General features: G+C 34.4%; 1 protein-coding gene across 3 annotated transcripts in view; it reads right to left on the bottom strand.

Annotated features, from left to right (window-relative positions):
• Window positions 1-1,989: 1,989 nt before the first annotated feature.
• The window catches only part of LOC124186453 (zwei Ig domain protein zig-8), a 365,445-nt gene continuing 352,155 nt past the window's right edge, over window positions 1,990-15,279 (bottom strand). For all 3 annotated transcript variants that reach the window (XM_046578193.1, XM_046578192.1, XM_046578194.1), the window contains one exon: window positions 1,990-2,945. In XM_046578193.1, coding sequence (XP_046434149.1) covers window positions 2,842-2,945 — 104 coding nt within the window. In that variant the 3' untranslated portion in view covers window positions 1,990-2,841. The remainder of the gene's footprint in view (window positions 2,946-15,279) is intronic.

The raw sequence follows: 15,279 nt of genomic DNA, 5'->3' as shown, positions 1-15,279 counted from the left end.
TTTTCATTTTTTCATTTATTCTACTCAACGCTTCAGCCGTGACACATGCAGAGAAAAACCGCAAAACCTCAACTCGCGAGTCTCTTCATCCGCTCGACAATATCAAAAATATCACTTTATCTCATTTGTGGCACAGAGATTCGTGCGGAGGTCCGAAATATTGTAACTCCTCGTTGATGATTTTCGAAAACTTTTACGAGTACGTGAACAGCGGTTCAAGTGTGAATTAATTATTAAAATTGATCGCGAAAATTGTAGAGCTGGAAAGAAAAAAAATGCTACATGGAAGTTAAAAACAGAAACCAAAATTCTCTAATTATATTTTATACGACTTTAATGCATATTTTCTACTTTTCATCTCCTTTGATGACATGCAAAAAAAGTTGGTTTCGGTCGGAAATCAATTTTTCTAATTTCACTCTATCCTTACGTTCTCAATCCTCTAGAACCCGAAAATCAGGATTTTAGAAACATGTCAAAATGACAAGATTTCACAATCAATTCATGAGCATGAAAAATTCTCGTGTCAAGTTTAATTTGACTTTCCGGTCCTACAGGAAATAAATAAATTTTCAATGTTTTACCGACAAACGTCTATTTTTTTTTTCTTATTACTTTTTCGAAATAAACCATTACGTTATTTCCAGTTTATATAATTTTTTGGCTACAGGGATTTTTTTTTTCTAATTTTATTTTCAAATTTTTTCACTTTGCTGCCTAGTCCTATCAGTTTCAAATCGCGGAAGTTTGTCAGACAGACCAACAGACGCGTCCGTTTTCATGATGATGAAAACCATCGCGAAAAAACTATTTTTCCGGTTTGTTTTTGTTTTTGTACTAAAAAGGATTAGTAAAAATTTCCACACGATTTTAAACAATTTTTAAAAGTCGAAAAATGTTTTTTTTTCCTGCTCTCCAAGAAAAGTTCTTTTCGTCAATCAGTTCCACGATTTTCCGAAACGATTAACTGATTGTTATTGAGTAAAAAAATCCGTAGAGAAAAAAAAATCCACATTAATTTCGACGTGTTAACAAAGTTTCTTTTCCAGGATTACTTTCGCAAAGTTAATTCTATTTATACGTATTCACTGCAGGTATTCGTGTTGGCTAAAAAATCCGGCAAACCATCTGAAAAATACTTTGAATAATCAAGAAACGTAAACTATCAACATGATTTTAAAAATAATTGGAATATTATTGTTAATTCACCCAGAAACTTTTCTTTTTATAGTTAAAATAAAAAATGACAAAATTCCTTTCACTGTGTCCGATTTTTCAATCGACTTAATTTAATCGTCAAATTTTGTTTCCATTTTTGTCCCACACCAATTATGAACTGTTTAGGACATTTCCTCAAAGAACTATTAATCTGTTTGAATCGATTTCGTTACGATTGAATCGATCAGATCCAAAAAATTCGAGAGTTCATATTTATATAAATTGCACGACGATTTATAACAGGTGGTCGGAAAATTTGCTTAAATTGAAAATTATAATGTTGCATGAATGATTTATTTACAAGAGTAAAATACTATTTACACGTATAATGATATAATAGTTGGTATATAGTAACGTGTCAAGAATACAAGATTTTATAATCAAAGAATACAAATATAAAGTGTAACTTAAAATACACCGATTGAAATTGGAAATCGGGAAAGATTAGATTACATTGTGCCTCTTTTCGTTTATACCAAAGTTCTTATTTTTTGGTCACGGTTTTTATTATCCTCTTCATTTTCAGAATAAGGGAAGAGGCGCGATAAGATAAAGATATTCACGATCTAATTCTTTCAATTAAACTCTTCGTCGTGGTCACATCGTTGAAATTATACAATGTCATGATATAATAGTAATCATACGTTCAATGTACGTATAATTATACATTTATGATTCCTAATACGCCTATATTTATACCTAATTTGTTTACTTAATTCTTCTACACGTTACATGTGCGGTAAAAATTACCTATTTTCTTCTCTTCCTTCAATTCTCTTACTATTTCATTCATTTCTCACTTATCGGTTTTTTTTTTTACTCTCTCTCTCTTTTTTGTCCCTCATAACTCCTACTTTCTTCACTTCTTATTTCTTCCATTATTACATTCAACTATCGTTCATTGTTAGTCAAAGTTCGTTTGTACGATTCCCTTTCTTTACAAAGTTGAAAATCCATATCACGTTTCCAAGCTCGTACTTGACAAGTAAAACATTTTGCATCGTTTTTATTTTTCGTATAATTCACAAATTTTTACTTCACTCACGACGCTTGGACTTCGCTTCTTTCTTCAATTTTCAAATTCCGATCAAACCGTGGAGAAAACCGTTCGTTGTTTGATCGATACTTCAGGAAAAATCTTTCGAGAATAAACGTTTTACCGTTCCTTTTTTTTTTTTTTTCTCAACAAAAATTACAAAGTTAAAATTTTACCCGATATCGAGATATTTCGTAAAGGCATTTATAAAGTCAGATCGATTCGGTTAAGAAGAACGAAAAATTCGTTGCACAAAAATATGAAAAAAAAAAGAAAAAAAAATTGTCGAACGATAAAATTGTCTTTTATGGCAATATCAATTTCAACGAATCTTGATCGACCATTCATTTCAAATGAGTTGAAAAGTGTTCAAAACATATGAAATTTTTCGTCTCAAATATTGAGAAATACACATGTGTGTAACATATATAATCATCATCTGCGTTTGCGTGAGTGTGTATCTTTTTTTTCTGGTATCTTTTCAACGCGAAAATTTGCAGTAAAATTTGTTTCCGTCGCTGTTTCTCCTCGGTTATTTCAAATCTAGCATGTTTCTTCCTGAATCAGGTTTCAACTTCTCATACACATTATCTAAGCTGACCGAGGAGGAAAACTACGGCAACAAGGATGATCCTTGATGTCGGAGATCCTGCGGCTGTATTTCCGTGCTGCATAGCGGCCGGATGTTCGCCTGAAACAAACGAGATGATTTTCTCGTTAGGAAAAAATTCTGGACACGAGAGGCTGAAAATAAAACAGACAGAAGAGATTTTTTTTTTTTTCCAACTCAAAAACGACATTCGTCTCTTCACGTTGGGTTAAAAATGCGAAAACTGTGAATAGTTACTAAATATTGAGTTTCGATGAATCTATTTCGAATTCTGATATGAAAGGCATTTTTTCAGCAATTAATTCACGCAGAGTATTATTTTCTTTCTCTCTGCACGAGCTTATTACTTTTCAACAGAATTACTTCGGAGGACGTACAACTCATTTTTTGAGCTTGAAAAATTTGCGTCCGTCACGATTTCATGTTCATATAAAATAGCAAACACTTATTTATTCATTTTTTGCCATTTTCGAAAACACTTTCACCTAATTTTTTTGATTATCGTCTAAACGTGGTGCATATTTCAATGATTTGCACACGTGAATTATTTGAATGGCCAGAATTTAAAACGATCGATACGCTGAACAAAATTAAACGAGTTGAAGGTAAAAGCCTGCAATTTGAAATGAAAGATTTATGCACAATGATCTGATGTGAAAGAGAAGTTATTTTACGCCATTGATCTATTTTTTAAACGGATCAAAAGTGGTATAACATACAATGTTTGTTAATCATTAAAAATACTTCTTGGTCATTTAAAATTATCATGATTGATGCATTTTTTGAATATTTAAAATTATTAACATTTGTACCGCAGTATTTTACGATTTTTTTTTATCGATTATCAAGCTTCCAAAATTATAATCATTCAACGTTCTTCGAAAATTCTTAGAACATTTGTGACAATTTTCATAGTCCAACTAAGTATTATTAATCAATACCAAATTTTCGAGATTGTTTCAAGGAGGCGCTAAGATTTTGAAATTACATCTGTTGGTTGATGTAGAATTTTCGGGGTTCCTTTTAAAAGACTTACTCAAGTTTTGAAGATTTCTGAGGAAGACTTCTTTTCAAAAATATTAACAATCCATCGAATATATTGTAGTCTGACAGAGAATACCATTAATTTTTTCAAGAGATTCTCGAATCTGATATTTATCGTTACTTGACGTAAAACCCACGAAATGATATTCGAGATGAAAAATAAACGAAGAACAAAGCCGAAATAAAAATAACAACTAAAAACAAATTTCAATCAAACGGCGTTAAAAATATAGAGATCATGGCAAGGACGGCGTAATACTCTGAAATTAATACTAATTATCGATCGTGCCAACACGAAAGAAAAAAAAGTTACAGTTTACATTTGTAGAAAAAATTCTTCTGAATAAAAATTATATCCATCCAAGATTGAAATTAAGCAAATCTACAAAATTCAAAACCAATTTCATAAGTGATTTGAAACGAGGCATCGATACATTTAAGTTGTTTATTTATAATTCCAGCATCATTTGTAATAGAATTTTTAAAGAGATCTTCCTACACCCAATTTTACGGATATAATAATTGGATAAATGGTCAAATTCAAACACTCGAAAAACTTACAAACATCCATATTTGGCAAACCGACAAATGCTGTTTGTTGAACAGCATAGAGGGACGTGTGTACACGAATCCAGATGCTGAGTATCAATTTGGGGGAGTCGTGGGTATAACAACTATTCGGGATTCTATCCATGACCCGTAATCAGGTGCAAATAGGGAACGAACTATCTACAGGGAGGAGAAACTTCGTGGAAACTCTCCAGGATCTCCTTCGACTATAACCGACTCTGCGAGCGGAAATGGCTCGCTGTTTCTGCAGAGATCCGGCTCTAATTCCTGCGGCACTCTGGATGCTTTACCGAATTTTCAACTTCGGTTTACCGAGCTTGCGAAAAATATATCCAGTCTTCGGTAAAAGGGGATCGAATATAGGAGAGGAAAGCAAAAGAAAGGGGGAATCGACTGTGCCGCCTGCAACTGGTGTTGCCAATTAAACGCTGCTGTATGTTGGGTTGCCTACCACTGAGGAGAACAAATATCGGTAAAACAGACCTACCGAATCATTGTCACATTAATGTGACTTCGGAAGGCGATAACTGAACGCTTCGGCATTGGTTATGAATAACGAAATAATTGTTTGGCTACATTCACATAATTCCGCAACACGGACAGTTCCAGTTCAATCGTGAGGAGTTTTGAACAGGCCACTTGCCGGTAACTCGGTAAGTCCGTATTACCGATATTTTTTTCCCTTGGTGGTAGGCAACCTCGACAGGATATACCGTGTGTTTACGGGTAAACACGAGTTAAAAAAAGTCCAGTCTAAGAAAAATTTCAAGTTTTGATACGAGTATTTTTCCCTTTCTTTTACTCACTTCTCTTATACACAGTTTTTAGAATCCAATGCACTGGCAGTTTGTGCAAAAATGACACCGTGTATATACAAAGTAAATAAACTGCCCGTTGTAAGTGCTCGTATATACGACTTAGAATACATAATACAAAAACATATACATGCAAAGACGAAAGAAGTTCTGAAGGATTAAACAATTTGTGGGAAAGCTTTTTAGGGTTAAAATTTCGGACAAGTTCCGATTTAGATAATTTATAGTATGCATTAATAATATTTGATATTTCTCTAGTTTTCGGACTTTTTGGTCTTCACGTTTACCAGAAGCACGTTGATCAATTTTATTGCCGAAAAAAATATAACTCGATGCATTTTTTGTGCGGAAAAATGGAAATCCATTTTGAAGTAAATCCTCAGGACGTTTCAAACATATTTTTCATTTACATTTCCAGTCTTTTATACGTATATGCAAGGGGTGACAATTGTTTTTATTAAATGTGAGAAGGTAGATATTTTTGAACGTATCCCGAAGTTTTTACAGTAGGATGAAACTGCGACCATAATTTATTAAGTCGATACGAATATTTCAAAAATCCTTAGGCGGATTTGAGGATCAACCTTATAATATATAACATATTCGGAATGATCTGACGTTTTTTTTTTTTACGCCAAAGAGACGTTAGGTCATATTTTTTACGACGACAAGAAGTGCTGTTAAAAATTCAAAGGCGTGCATTCGAAAATCCTAAATTCAAAAATATGATAAAACCGCATTGGCCAAAGGGTTTCTGGTTTACGGAAAGGTCTGAGAGCCCCAAAATTCGAAGATTTTCACATCTTAGCGTGAAACATAATACATCGTTTCACGTATTCAAAATCAAATTGATAAATTTTCTAAACGCAATTATCTTCACCATCAGAGTTGAGTGAACTTCGTGTAGAAGGGAGAAAAGTTCGATCAACGAAGAAATGGGTTGATATTTTTCCAAAAAAATAATTAAGAAAAGAATCCTACAACGATTATGTCGAGACCGTATATTTTTGGGAAATGAAGCCTGCAGGGTGAAATTTCGCAGAGTTAGGTACATCGGAGTCGGAGAAGCTTGCGGAATTGAGGAAATTATGGGGTTTGGGATTGACGGTTAACGGAATTTTGGAATTAATCAAAAGACCCTAATTCCCGACACCCGGTCCATCCAGCGTCGCCATGATCCTCGGCGACCTTTGGCCAACGTCTCATGACGCTTCCATTTCATCTCGACTCGAGTAGGCTGGCTGGCCAAGAATCGATACTCTCATCAAAGTAACATAGTTCGGTCGAAACATGTCGGAATTAAAAATATTCGCGTTATGGATGAACTTTTGTGTATAGGAGTTTTCGATTCTCAGGAACTCCGATCTGAACTCATTTTTGAGTTGCATAGCCAGCGTTTTGAGAAAACAGTAAACTTTGACGTTTCTTGCGCTTTACTCAAATACTGTTACCGATAGATAAAAAGTGACTTGATCGTCGTGTAGAGCGGACAATTTTACGTCGAATTATGTCCTCATATGTCGGAAACGGTATCGTATTAACAAAGTGAGAAAAAGGAAATCCTACTTATCGAAGACATTTGGGGAATTTCGGTGAAATTTCTTAATTAAGAAAAAAGAAATTCTACTTATCGACGGAATTTAGGGAATTTTGGTGAAATGAGTTCTTTCTTCCTAATTTGTTAATTTGACTCGGTTCCCAAGATAGGGGAATATAATTCGATGTAGAATTTTCCGTTCTACACGATGGTGAAGTCATTTTTCATCTGTCAGTAGCAGTTTTTGAGGAAAATGCCAAAAAACGTCAAATTTTGGTGTTTTTCGGAACGCCGGCTACGCAGCTCAAAATTGGCTCCATATTTCAGTTTCTTGGGGTCAAAAATTCCTATACACAAAAATGCAGCCACATCCAGAATATTTTTAATTCAGACTTATTTTTAACTGGACTAAACAAGATCAAACTATTATTTGTCTAAGCTCCGAGGATCCATTTTAAAGTTCGAAAATAGAGAATATTAGACTTGAAAACAAAAACTGAGATACCGTTAAATTGTTTCATAATCGCTTGGAAACTTTTTTTCTTGCAACGCTCGTAAAATTACGAAACATTTTGTTTCCTGTTTTGAGAAGGTTTCAATATATCTTGCAAAAGTGACCGTAAAAAAAAGAATCGAATAAAAATAAATTAAAGCTTTTACGTATGGTTTTATCAATTGCATACTATAAAGTTGGAAAGTCGTAAAGATAATACAAATTTTAGAAAAATCCAGCACTGTGGATGATTCGCTGCGGCATTTCGCAGGGTAAAGAAATCCACGTGGCTCTTAATTCATCGGTCTCAATTGGAACAAAGGAACCACAGTTTTGGGCACTTAATATTCGCGCTGTTTTTCATTTGAAACAACTCCGCGCCGCAGCTATTAGGCGTACCATTGTACGAATATAACCCGACACAAAACACGTGATACAGAAATAATTGAACCGAAAGACGAGAAAAAAAAAGGAAAAAAAAAATGCAGAGGGAAACAAACAAAGGGTACAAATTTACCGAGGAGCACGAAAAATTTCTTTTAATTTTGTAGCTCGTTGCGAAAATAATTATCATCCGCAAGGAAAAAGTGATACGTTTCAAGGTGTATTAATTTATACCGCAGTTCATTAAAATAATCGGTGTTACTCAGAAATAGAAGACTTTAAAGGTACGAGTGAAATAATGACAAAAAAAGAAAAAAAAAAGGAACAAACAAGAATTAGTCGATCTGATGACGAAAAAAGTGTATCGGTCACACAAGAATTCGAAACGAATCGAGCATTACGATTGACCAAATTTTTTACTCAACTGTAAAGAACGTCTGACATATGTTTGTTTTTTGCTCTATTACGAGGGTTTTTCAAGATGAAATGAAAACAAAAAATATCAAACATCGGGTACATCTGGTTTGAATGGGAAGCCCTTCAAGCAAAAAAAAAAAAGAAGAAAGTAAAACACAAATGAAAAAAACAAACGTACGAAACATTTCTGTGATTTACGGAAAACGTAAATTTCGATCAAAGAAATAAAAAATAAAAAATCGAAAAAACGTTAGGAAGCAAAGAACATTTCGCAGAGCCACGTCGTCTGTGATCGATTAGGTTTTTTTTTTTATATTTATAAACCTTCTGTTTTATCAGACAGTATCGAAGTTTGTAAACGTTGGTTGGTAAACGTTGCGCGTACACTTGTAGGAATGGAAGAAGCGATACACCGGGACATATACCTTGAAACTTGAAAATCAACCGCGCATGCGCCAAATAATTCAATCTCATTGGTCGGCGAAATCTTCCCGCAGGCTGGCCAACGCAAACAAAATGTGTACGTTTTAATGTTCAAAGAGCACAAGCATTAAATTCCAATCATTCTTTGAAGAATCGACTTTCCGACCCAACAACAAATGCTTCCCAAGCCTTACCGAGTCGCTATCTCAATTATTTGAGATTCTAACCTCGAAAATTCGTATCAACTGCAAACTCCGCCAGAAACAAAGTTTGACGGCTGAAACTCGGCATGGCCAGCCAGCACGAACAGCCGATAAAACTCGCGCATGCGCGGTTGATTTTCAAGCTTCAAGAGATTGTCCCGGTATGCGAGGTACACGTTCCTGCACGATTCGCCGTGGCATTGCGTCGTGCATATGGGGCTTGAGAAGAACTATCAGATTTCCTAGATTTCCTCAACTTTTTCCTCCTCGATTTCCTCAATTTCCCCGATTTCCCTGCAGCGTCGGTTCGCGTCTATCCGCCTACCGACTCGCAACTCGCTACGCTCTAACGGCACCGCAAGGATGTTACGTGATCTGAGTACCTCAGCGTCTATGCTCGTTCCTGATTTGATTTTGATACCTAAGGTAGGTAGGTACATCGGCCCTCTCGTACGCTTTTCCGCATCCCTCTTTTATTTCCGCGGTTTCGGTTCGTGCAAGCTACACTCCGCATCTCGCGCCAAATCTCTGCGACACCTTTCCTTGGATGAAAATTCCATTTATATGAATTTCATTTTTCTTTCATTATTATGAAAATTTCGCGAATATAGTAGCTCATTTCAGATCGAATCAGGGGCTGCTCTATATATCTTTACCCAAAGTTCCGTATACGGTATTAAAACATTGGATTATCACGTAGCAATTCAATACGCGTTCCTTTTTTTTTACCAAACACAAGGTTTTCAAACTCCTGTATCAGTTTGACGTTTTAATTAGAAGATTGACGATGATGCGTAATCTCTCGATTTTAGATTCAATATTTCAATTCTTGGTTCCTACAATAATTATTTGAACAGCTGGTCTGGTTTTCCTGCAATCACTCGCTCGTGCGACTCAATAATAATTTCCGAAACCCCATAGCTTGCGTATATGAGCCCTTCATTAAAATTGTCAAAACCCCATAAGAATTTCTCAAACCCCATAAAGTTCCCAGAGGAATTCCCCGTAGAAAATTTTCAGAACCTCACCACGTTCGGTTGTGAGTCTCTCATTAAACTTGTGAAGACCCCGTAAGAATTCTCGAAATCCCAACAAGTTCTCAGAGGTATTGTTCATAAAAATTTCCGAAACCTCATAAGGTTTATACAGCAACTTCCTATAAAAATGATCAAACCCGACGGAATTTCCGTAGATTACTTTTTATAATGTAAACATATATCCAGGATTGAGTTTAACACTTTTTTCATACGATGCCAATTGTAAACAAAAAATCAATACACCGTAAAATTTTCTAATCACTACAATGTGATTTTTCATTCACATTAAATGCATTCGAAATTTAACGAACATATCAGATTCTCACCGTTTCAAATCAATTCAAGATAAAAAAAAAAATCTTCATTTACAAGCTCTTGTTTACAAATTTGATTTTTCTCGTGCATATTCAGGATGATTGCGAAATTGTTTGAACTTTACGTTGTTTGATTTCAAAAATTAACACGACAGTTACTTAACGGGTGAAAAAATTATTTATAATTTTTTGGTATGCTTGTTTTATGATTATTTGCTTTTTGCTGTCGATACTCTTGTTACTTAATTAATCAACTCTAAAAAAATGTCGGAAAAACGAGAGTGATTGAAAAACAGGCGATCAGTTTCGTATCGATATTTGATATCGTCTTTTTTCCCCGCTTACTCTCAGTATTCTATACGCGTTTCACTGGCACGCTGTTAAAAATATAAGAGAATTAAAGAAGAGAAAAAAAAACATTATTTATTCACCTCTCAAACAATAGCGGAGTCTGTTAAATTTCCCACGGCAATCGCTGACGTGCGATTTTGCAGAATTTTCTCTTCGACAGGATTCACCGAGCGGTAAAAATATGTAAAAGATTATACTATAATACGTATACATATAGTCGTATATATACGCAATTTGCATTGAAATAATTTGATTAATATTTAATAAACGCATTTAGATTTATGAGACCGAGGTAGGTATAAGTAATAGGATTTCATTTCAATAGCTAATTATTACCATGTACGTAGACACGGCGTCCGAGGTGCAATAATCGGGAGTTAAAAATATTCTTAGGGGTTCGCAAAAATGACGATCAAAACGTTCAAAGACTGTTAAAGGTCCTAGGGGTCATAAGCGTGGTGAATCTGCCCCCGGAAGATATTCAAACGACACTTGGAAGGATTCGTAGGTACCAATAAAATAATAAGATCCTGAAAGTTTCAGATCCTTAACTCAATTGGTTTTTGAGAAAAATCAAAATATGTAAAAAAACAGATTAAATCTTTTTCTCAGGATCGACCGAACCGATTGATCTAAATTTTTGATATGTCTTGTGGACTGATAACAGGTTACGAAAAAAAAAATTTGAAACTCTATAGCTTGATAAGATCCTTAAAAATAAATTGTTTTGTTAACGGTCAACGTACATAATTTCGAGCATCTATTTGGATAAATGTGTTTTTCTTAATTTACCGTTTCGTCGAGTTCAGCTTCGCGAATTTTAAGATATCTTGCAAAATTGACGTCGTAGGAAAAACAGTTTGAAATTAAAATTTTCGATTTTTTAATGCAGAATCCAAATCTGTGAAAAAAGTACATCTGCTTATACGGTGGATAAAACTAGAGGTTGGAAACGAGCGCGTGGAGAAAATTTATGAGAGATGATCAAGAAGTGAATAAGATTGAACAAAATTGTTTGTGAAAAGTTATCGGGTAAAGAATAAACTTTAATGTCGTTTCTTTTTTTTTTCACAGGTAGGAATACGCAAAATAGTATAAATAGGAATTGGAAGCTTTTGAATTGAGAAATAAATACTTTTCGTTGCAGAAACTCAACATGGTTTAATTGGTGGTGTCAAATTTCCGCAAACAAAATCAGGCAACCTTATATATAGGACATTCCGTGACATTTCGATCAAGATTCTACGTCTATATCTCAGACTGGCTTTATAATTTTTTGTATAAAAGTTCACGACGAAAAATGCGATCGCAATTTTTTGTCAGAAGTTTTACACCCAGCGTATCTGAACAATAATTCAAAATCATCGAAAAAATAATCCGCAGCTTTCTAAAATATAAAAAAAGGACAAAAAAATTCGAAAAATCTTACAAACTTCAACATGTTTTCCTAAACGTATTAGAAGATGGAGATTTCATAACTTCAAAGGATAGATGAGAAAAATTTTCGATCCAGAATGTTACAGGAAATCAAATATATATTGTGATGATATTTATATTTGAATACATTTTTTTATTTTCATTTCTCTTATTTATTTTTTGAAGTTATGAAATCTCCGTCTTTTAAAATTTCAAAATTTTTTCAAATCATAGAAAGTTGTTATTTTTTTTCTTTTTTTCAAATTCTTAAATCATACTTCAGATACGCTGGGTCTGAAAATTCTGAAAAAAAATTGCTATTCCATTTTTCTACATGTACTTTCGTACCAAAAATTATAAAGCTAATCTGACACATCGATGCAAAAAATCTTGATCGAGACGTCATGGAATGCCCCATATATATACAATACGTATATTTTATGCAAAGGTAGGTTTTCTAATTAGCCTATAACCGAGCTTAAGCCGACCGCCTGTAACTTGCCGTGCGGAATTAGGAGGCTTCGGAGTTCAAACTTTGCGTTATGGATTATGAAACGCAGCTTCGGCGCTCGTTTGAATATGCGAATTACGATCTTTGTCCCGAACGCGCGAAGGTTAGCCGCCTCTTTCTTTCACGGTTAAATGATCATAGCTCCCCTGAATAAACTTCGCCACTGCGGGAAGTTCTTGAAACTCGAATGAGGCCCGTGCATATTTTACCTTGTACATGTATATTATATATAATACATACTTTCGCAAATTTTCATTTTTATCTCCATCAGTTTTAATGACATCGGGAAAAACTTTCGGCACTGAGAAAAAGTCCGCCTTGAACTTGGAAACTTGTTTCATCGCTCGTAAATTTCGTTTTCTAGCATAATTTTCTGTGGGCAGAAATATTTTTCCCTCCTCCAAAAAAAAAAACATAAAAAAAACTCGTCATTTTGCTGGAAAATTTATTTACAAGACGTCTCGCGTGTAAAAATTTATTACGGATCTTTCGGATTATCTCGAAATTTTACTTGTAAGCTCATCGCTGCCGACATGTAAAATTTTTTTTACAAATGGATCGCGAATGAGCTTGAGATTGAAAAAAAAGAAAAAAAAAAAAAAAAGAAACGCCAAATAAAAAATTTTACCGTATATACAATTTTACAGATCCTTTGGTTTGTTGATAGATTATTTAGAAAGCACTCGAACTTTTCAAACTTTCAGATTGATCGTAATAAATTGCTCCCCCATTATTTCAAAATATGTTTATTTTATAAAAAATCAGTGTCGGGCGATTTTTACAGAATAAATTTGTGACAATACGTAATGAGCTTTTATACATTGAAATTAGAAAAAAATTACGAATTTGGAATCAACAAAATATAAAACCAGTCTCAGATTGTTGATCGACGAACCGTCTGGATTAAAATTCATGGTTTTTTATTCATTTTTAACAGAACTCGATTCAGCTATTCTTAATTTTTTCGTTTTCATACAGTTTGCCTGAGAAATTGTCATTTTTGAAAAATCGGCAACGAATGACGATCAACGCCTGAATAAGAACGAGAACTTTTTTCCACCCATACGAAACGTTAATTTTATTCTTTAAATCGGATGAAAAAAATTTTTTTCCACCAATTTTTGGTCATTTAATCGTAAAAATATTGACGACAATATAATCTATATATTGTATAAATTTATAAATACAGTGCAAACGAAAATGATAATCTTTCGTCGATGATTTGTCGTCGGGAAGATTTTACCAGCCTGGATAATCGCTCGTTTTTTCGTTTTTTTCGTTTTTTTTTTTTTTTGTCCTGTTTTGTCTTTGCTCTGAAAACATTCGATTCAATTATTACGCCATACGGCTCCACGCTGTTGAATTTTCGCGCCCGGCAAATTTCCTATACAAACAAACCCCGGGTTTGTATGTATACACAATCAATCGTTCGCGCGTTTACTTGCGACAAATAATTTCAACGATTCGATTTGATTCCATCGCCGCGACACGGCAGCGCAAATCTCTTTCTATACGCGACGCGTAATTGGAGGAGAAGATTAGAATCGACGTTGAAAAAACGGAAGAAAAAAAGATGAAGAAAAAAAAAAAAACAAAGAAACATTAATCCGAATACAGTGGACGGAAAAACCATCGAGAAAAGTAAAATACAAATACAACGAAGCGAATGAGAAAACATTGAAAATTGGCGAAAAATCGACGACGAATCTGACGCCGGATTTCTTCTATGAATATTTATTGAAACGTTACGGAATGTGAAACATAAAACAGTGTCAAATAGTTTTTTTTTGCCAACTCTGTACATAAAATCTGCGTGTAGTTGAAGTTTTCGTTTTTAACGCACGATTTTTTTTTTTTTAGGTTTCTGACCTGGTAGAAGAAATTGAATGAATCAAAAAAAAAAAAAAAAAAAAAATACGGTTCAAATTCAATTCGAATTGAATAAAAATATAACGTGCGTTCAATTTGAGCAAATTTGTTTTCTCGACGAAAAAAAAGTAAACTTGTTACCTCAAAAAATGATTCCAACTCCCACGATAGAAAACTGATATTTTCACTTTTTTCCATGACCAAATTAAAATTCCTCTGACAATTCCAGGTTTTTCAGATTTTCAAAAATTTCTACCACCACGAATTTTCACAGAAATTGGAAAAGTTCCGATTATTTCGTAAAAAATTGTAAGTACGCACAACTTTGCACAAAGAATTGTTAATTTTCTTCAAAAATTGTATAGTGTTGTAGATTTTTTGATAAAAAAAAAAAAATACAATTTTGAACGAATACTTACGAGTTTTTTTTTTTTTTTTTTTAGAGAATATACGCGTATTTAAAATATTTCTTACAAATTCATGCGAGATGTTAAAATTTGTGTAAAAATTTGTATAAAATCATAGAGAGCATTTTCACCATAATTTATTCTCAAAGTGTCCGCAGGAAGGCGGAGGGCAGGATCGAGCCGCAAGGATCCGTAGGTACACAAAGCCTGGAGGAATCCGAGGCGATGAAATCGGAAGAAGAAGGAAAACGAGGAACGGCTCTCTTCTTAGTCGGGAGCGAGGAGGCGCGAGGAGGGCGGTTGGAAATTGGAAAACTCCGGTTTAATTACGTCCAAACTACTAGCTGCAGCTCCTTTGTTCCTTGCTTTGTTCGCCTTATATCTTCCGCCACTTTTCAACGCCGCTGTGCCGTCTCACTTCCGCTTCCGGTATTGGCTCTGCCCGCCACTCTGTAACTCATCATCCATCGTCCAACTTTGAAACATCCCCGGCATTTTCATCCCCGGAGACTTCTAGGCAATTGATAATCCTCCGCCTCCCTTTCTACCTCGATTGTATTATCTCAAATGCCAGATGCTGCTGCATATAGTTTATGACGTCAGACAGATTCGGGACTTATTGAG

The sequence above is a fragment of the Neodiprion fabricii genome, chromosome 7, assembly GCF_021155785.1.
Source record: "Neodiprion fabricii isolate iyNeoFabr1 chromosome 7, iyNeoFabr1.1, whole genome shotgun sequence".
Lineage (NCBI taxonomy): Eukaryota > Metazoa > Arthropoda > Insecta > Hymenoptera > Diprionidae > Neodiprion > Neodiprion fabricii.
This window is presented reverse-complemented; position numbering and strand designations above follow the sequence as displayed.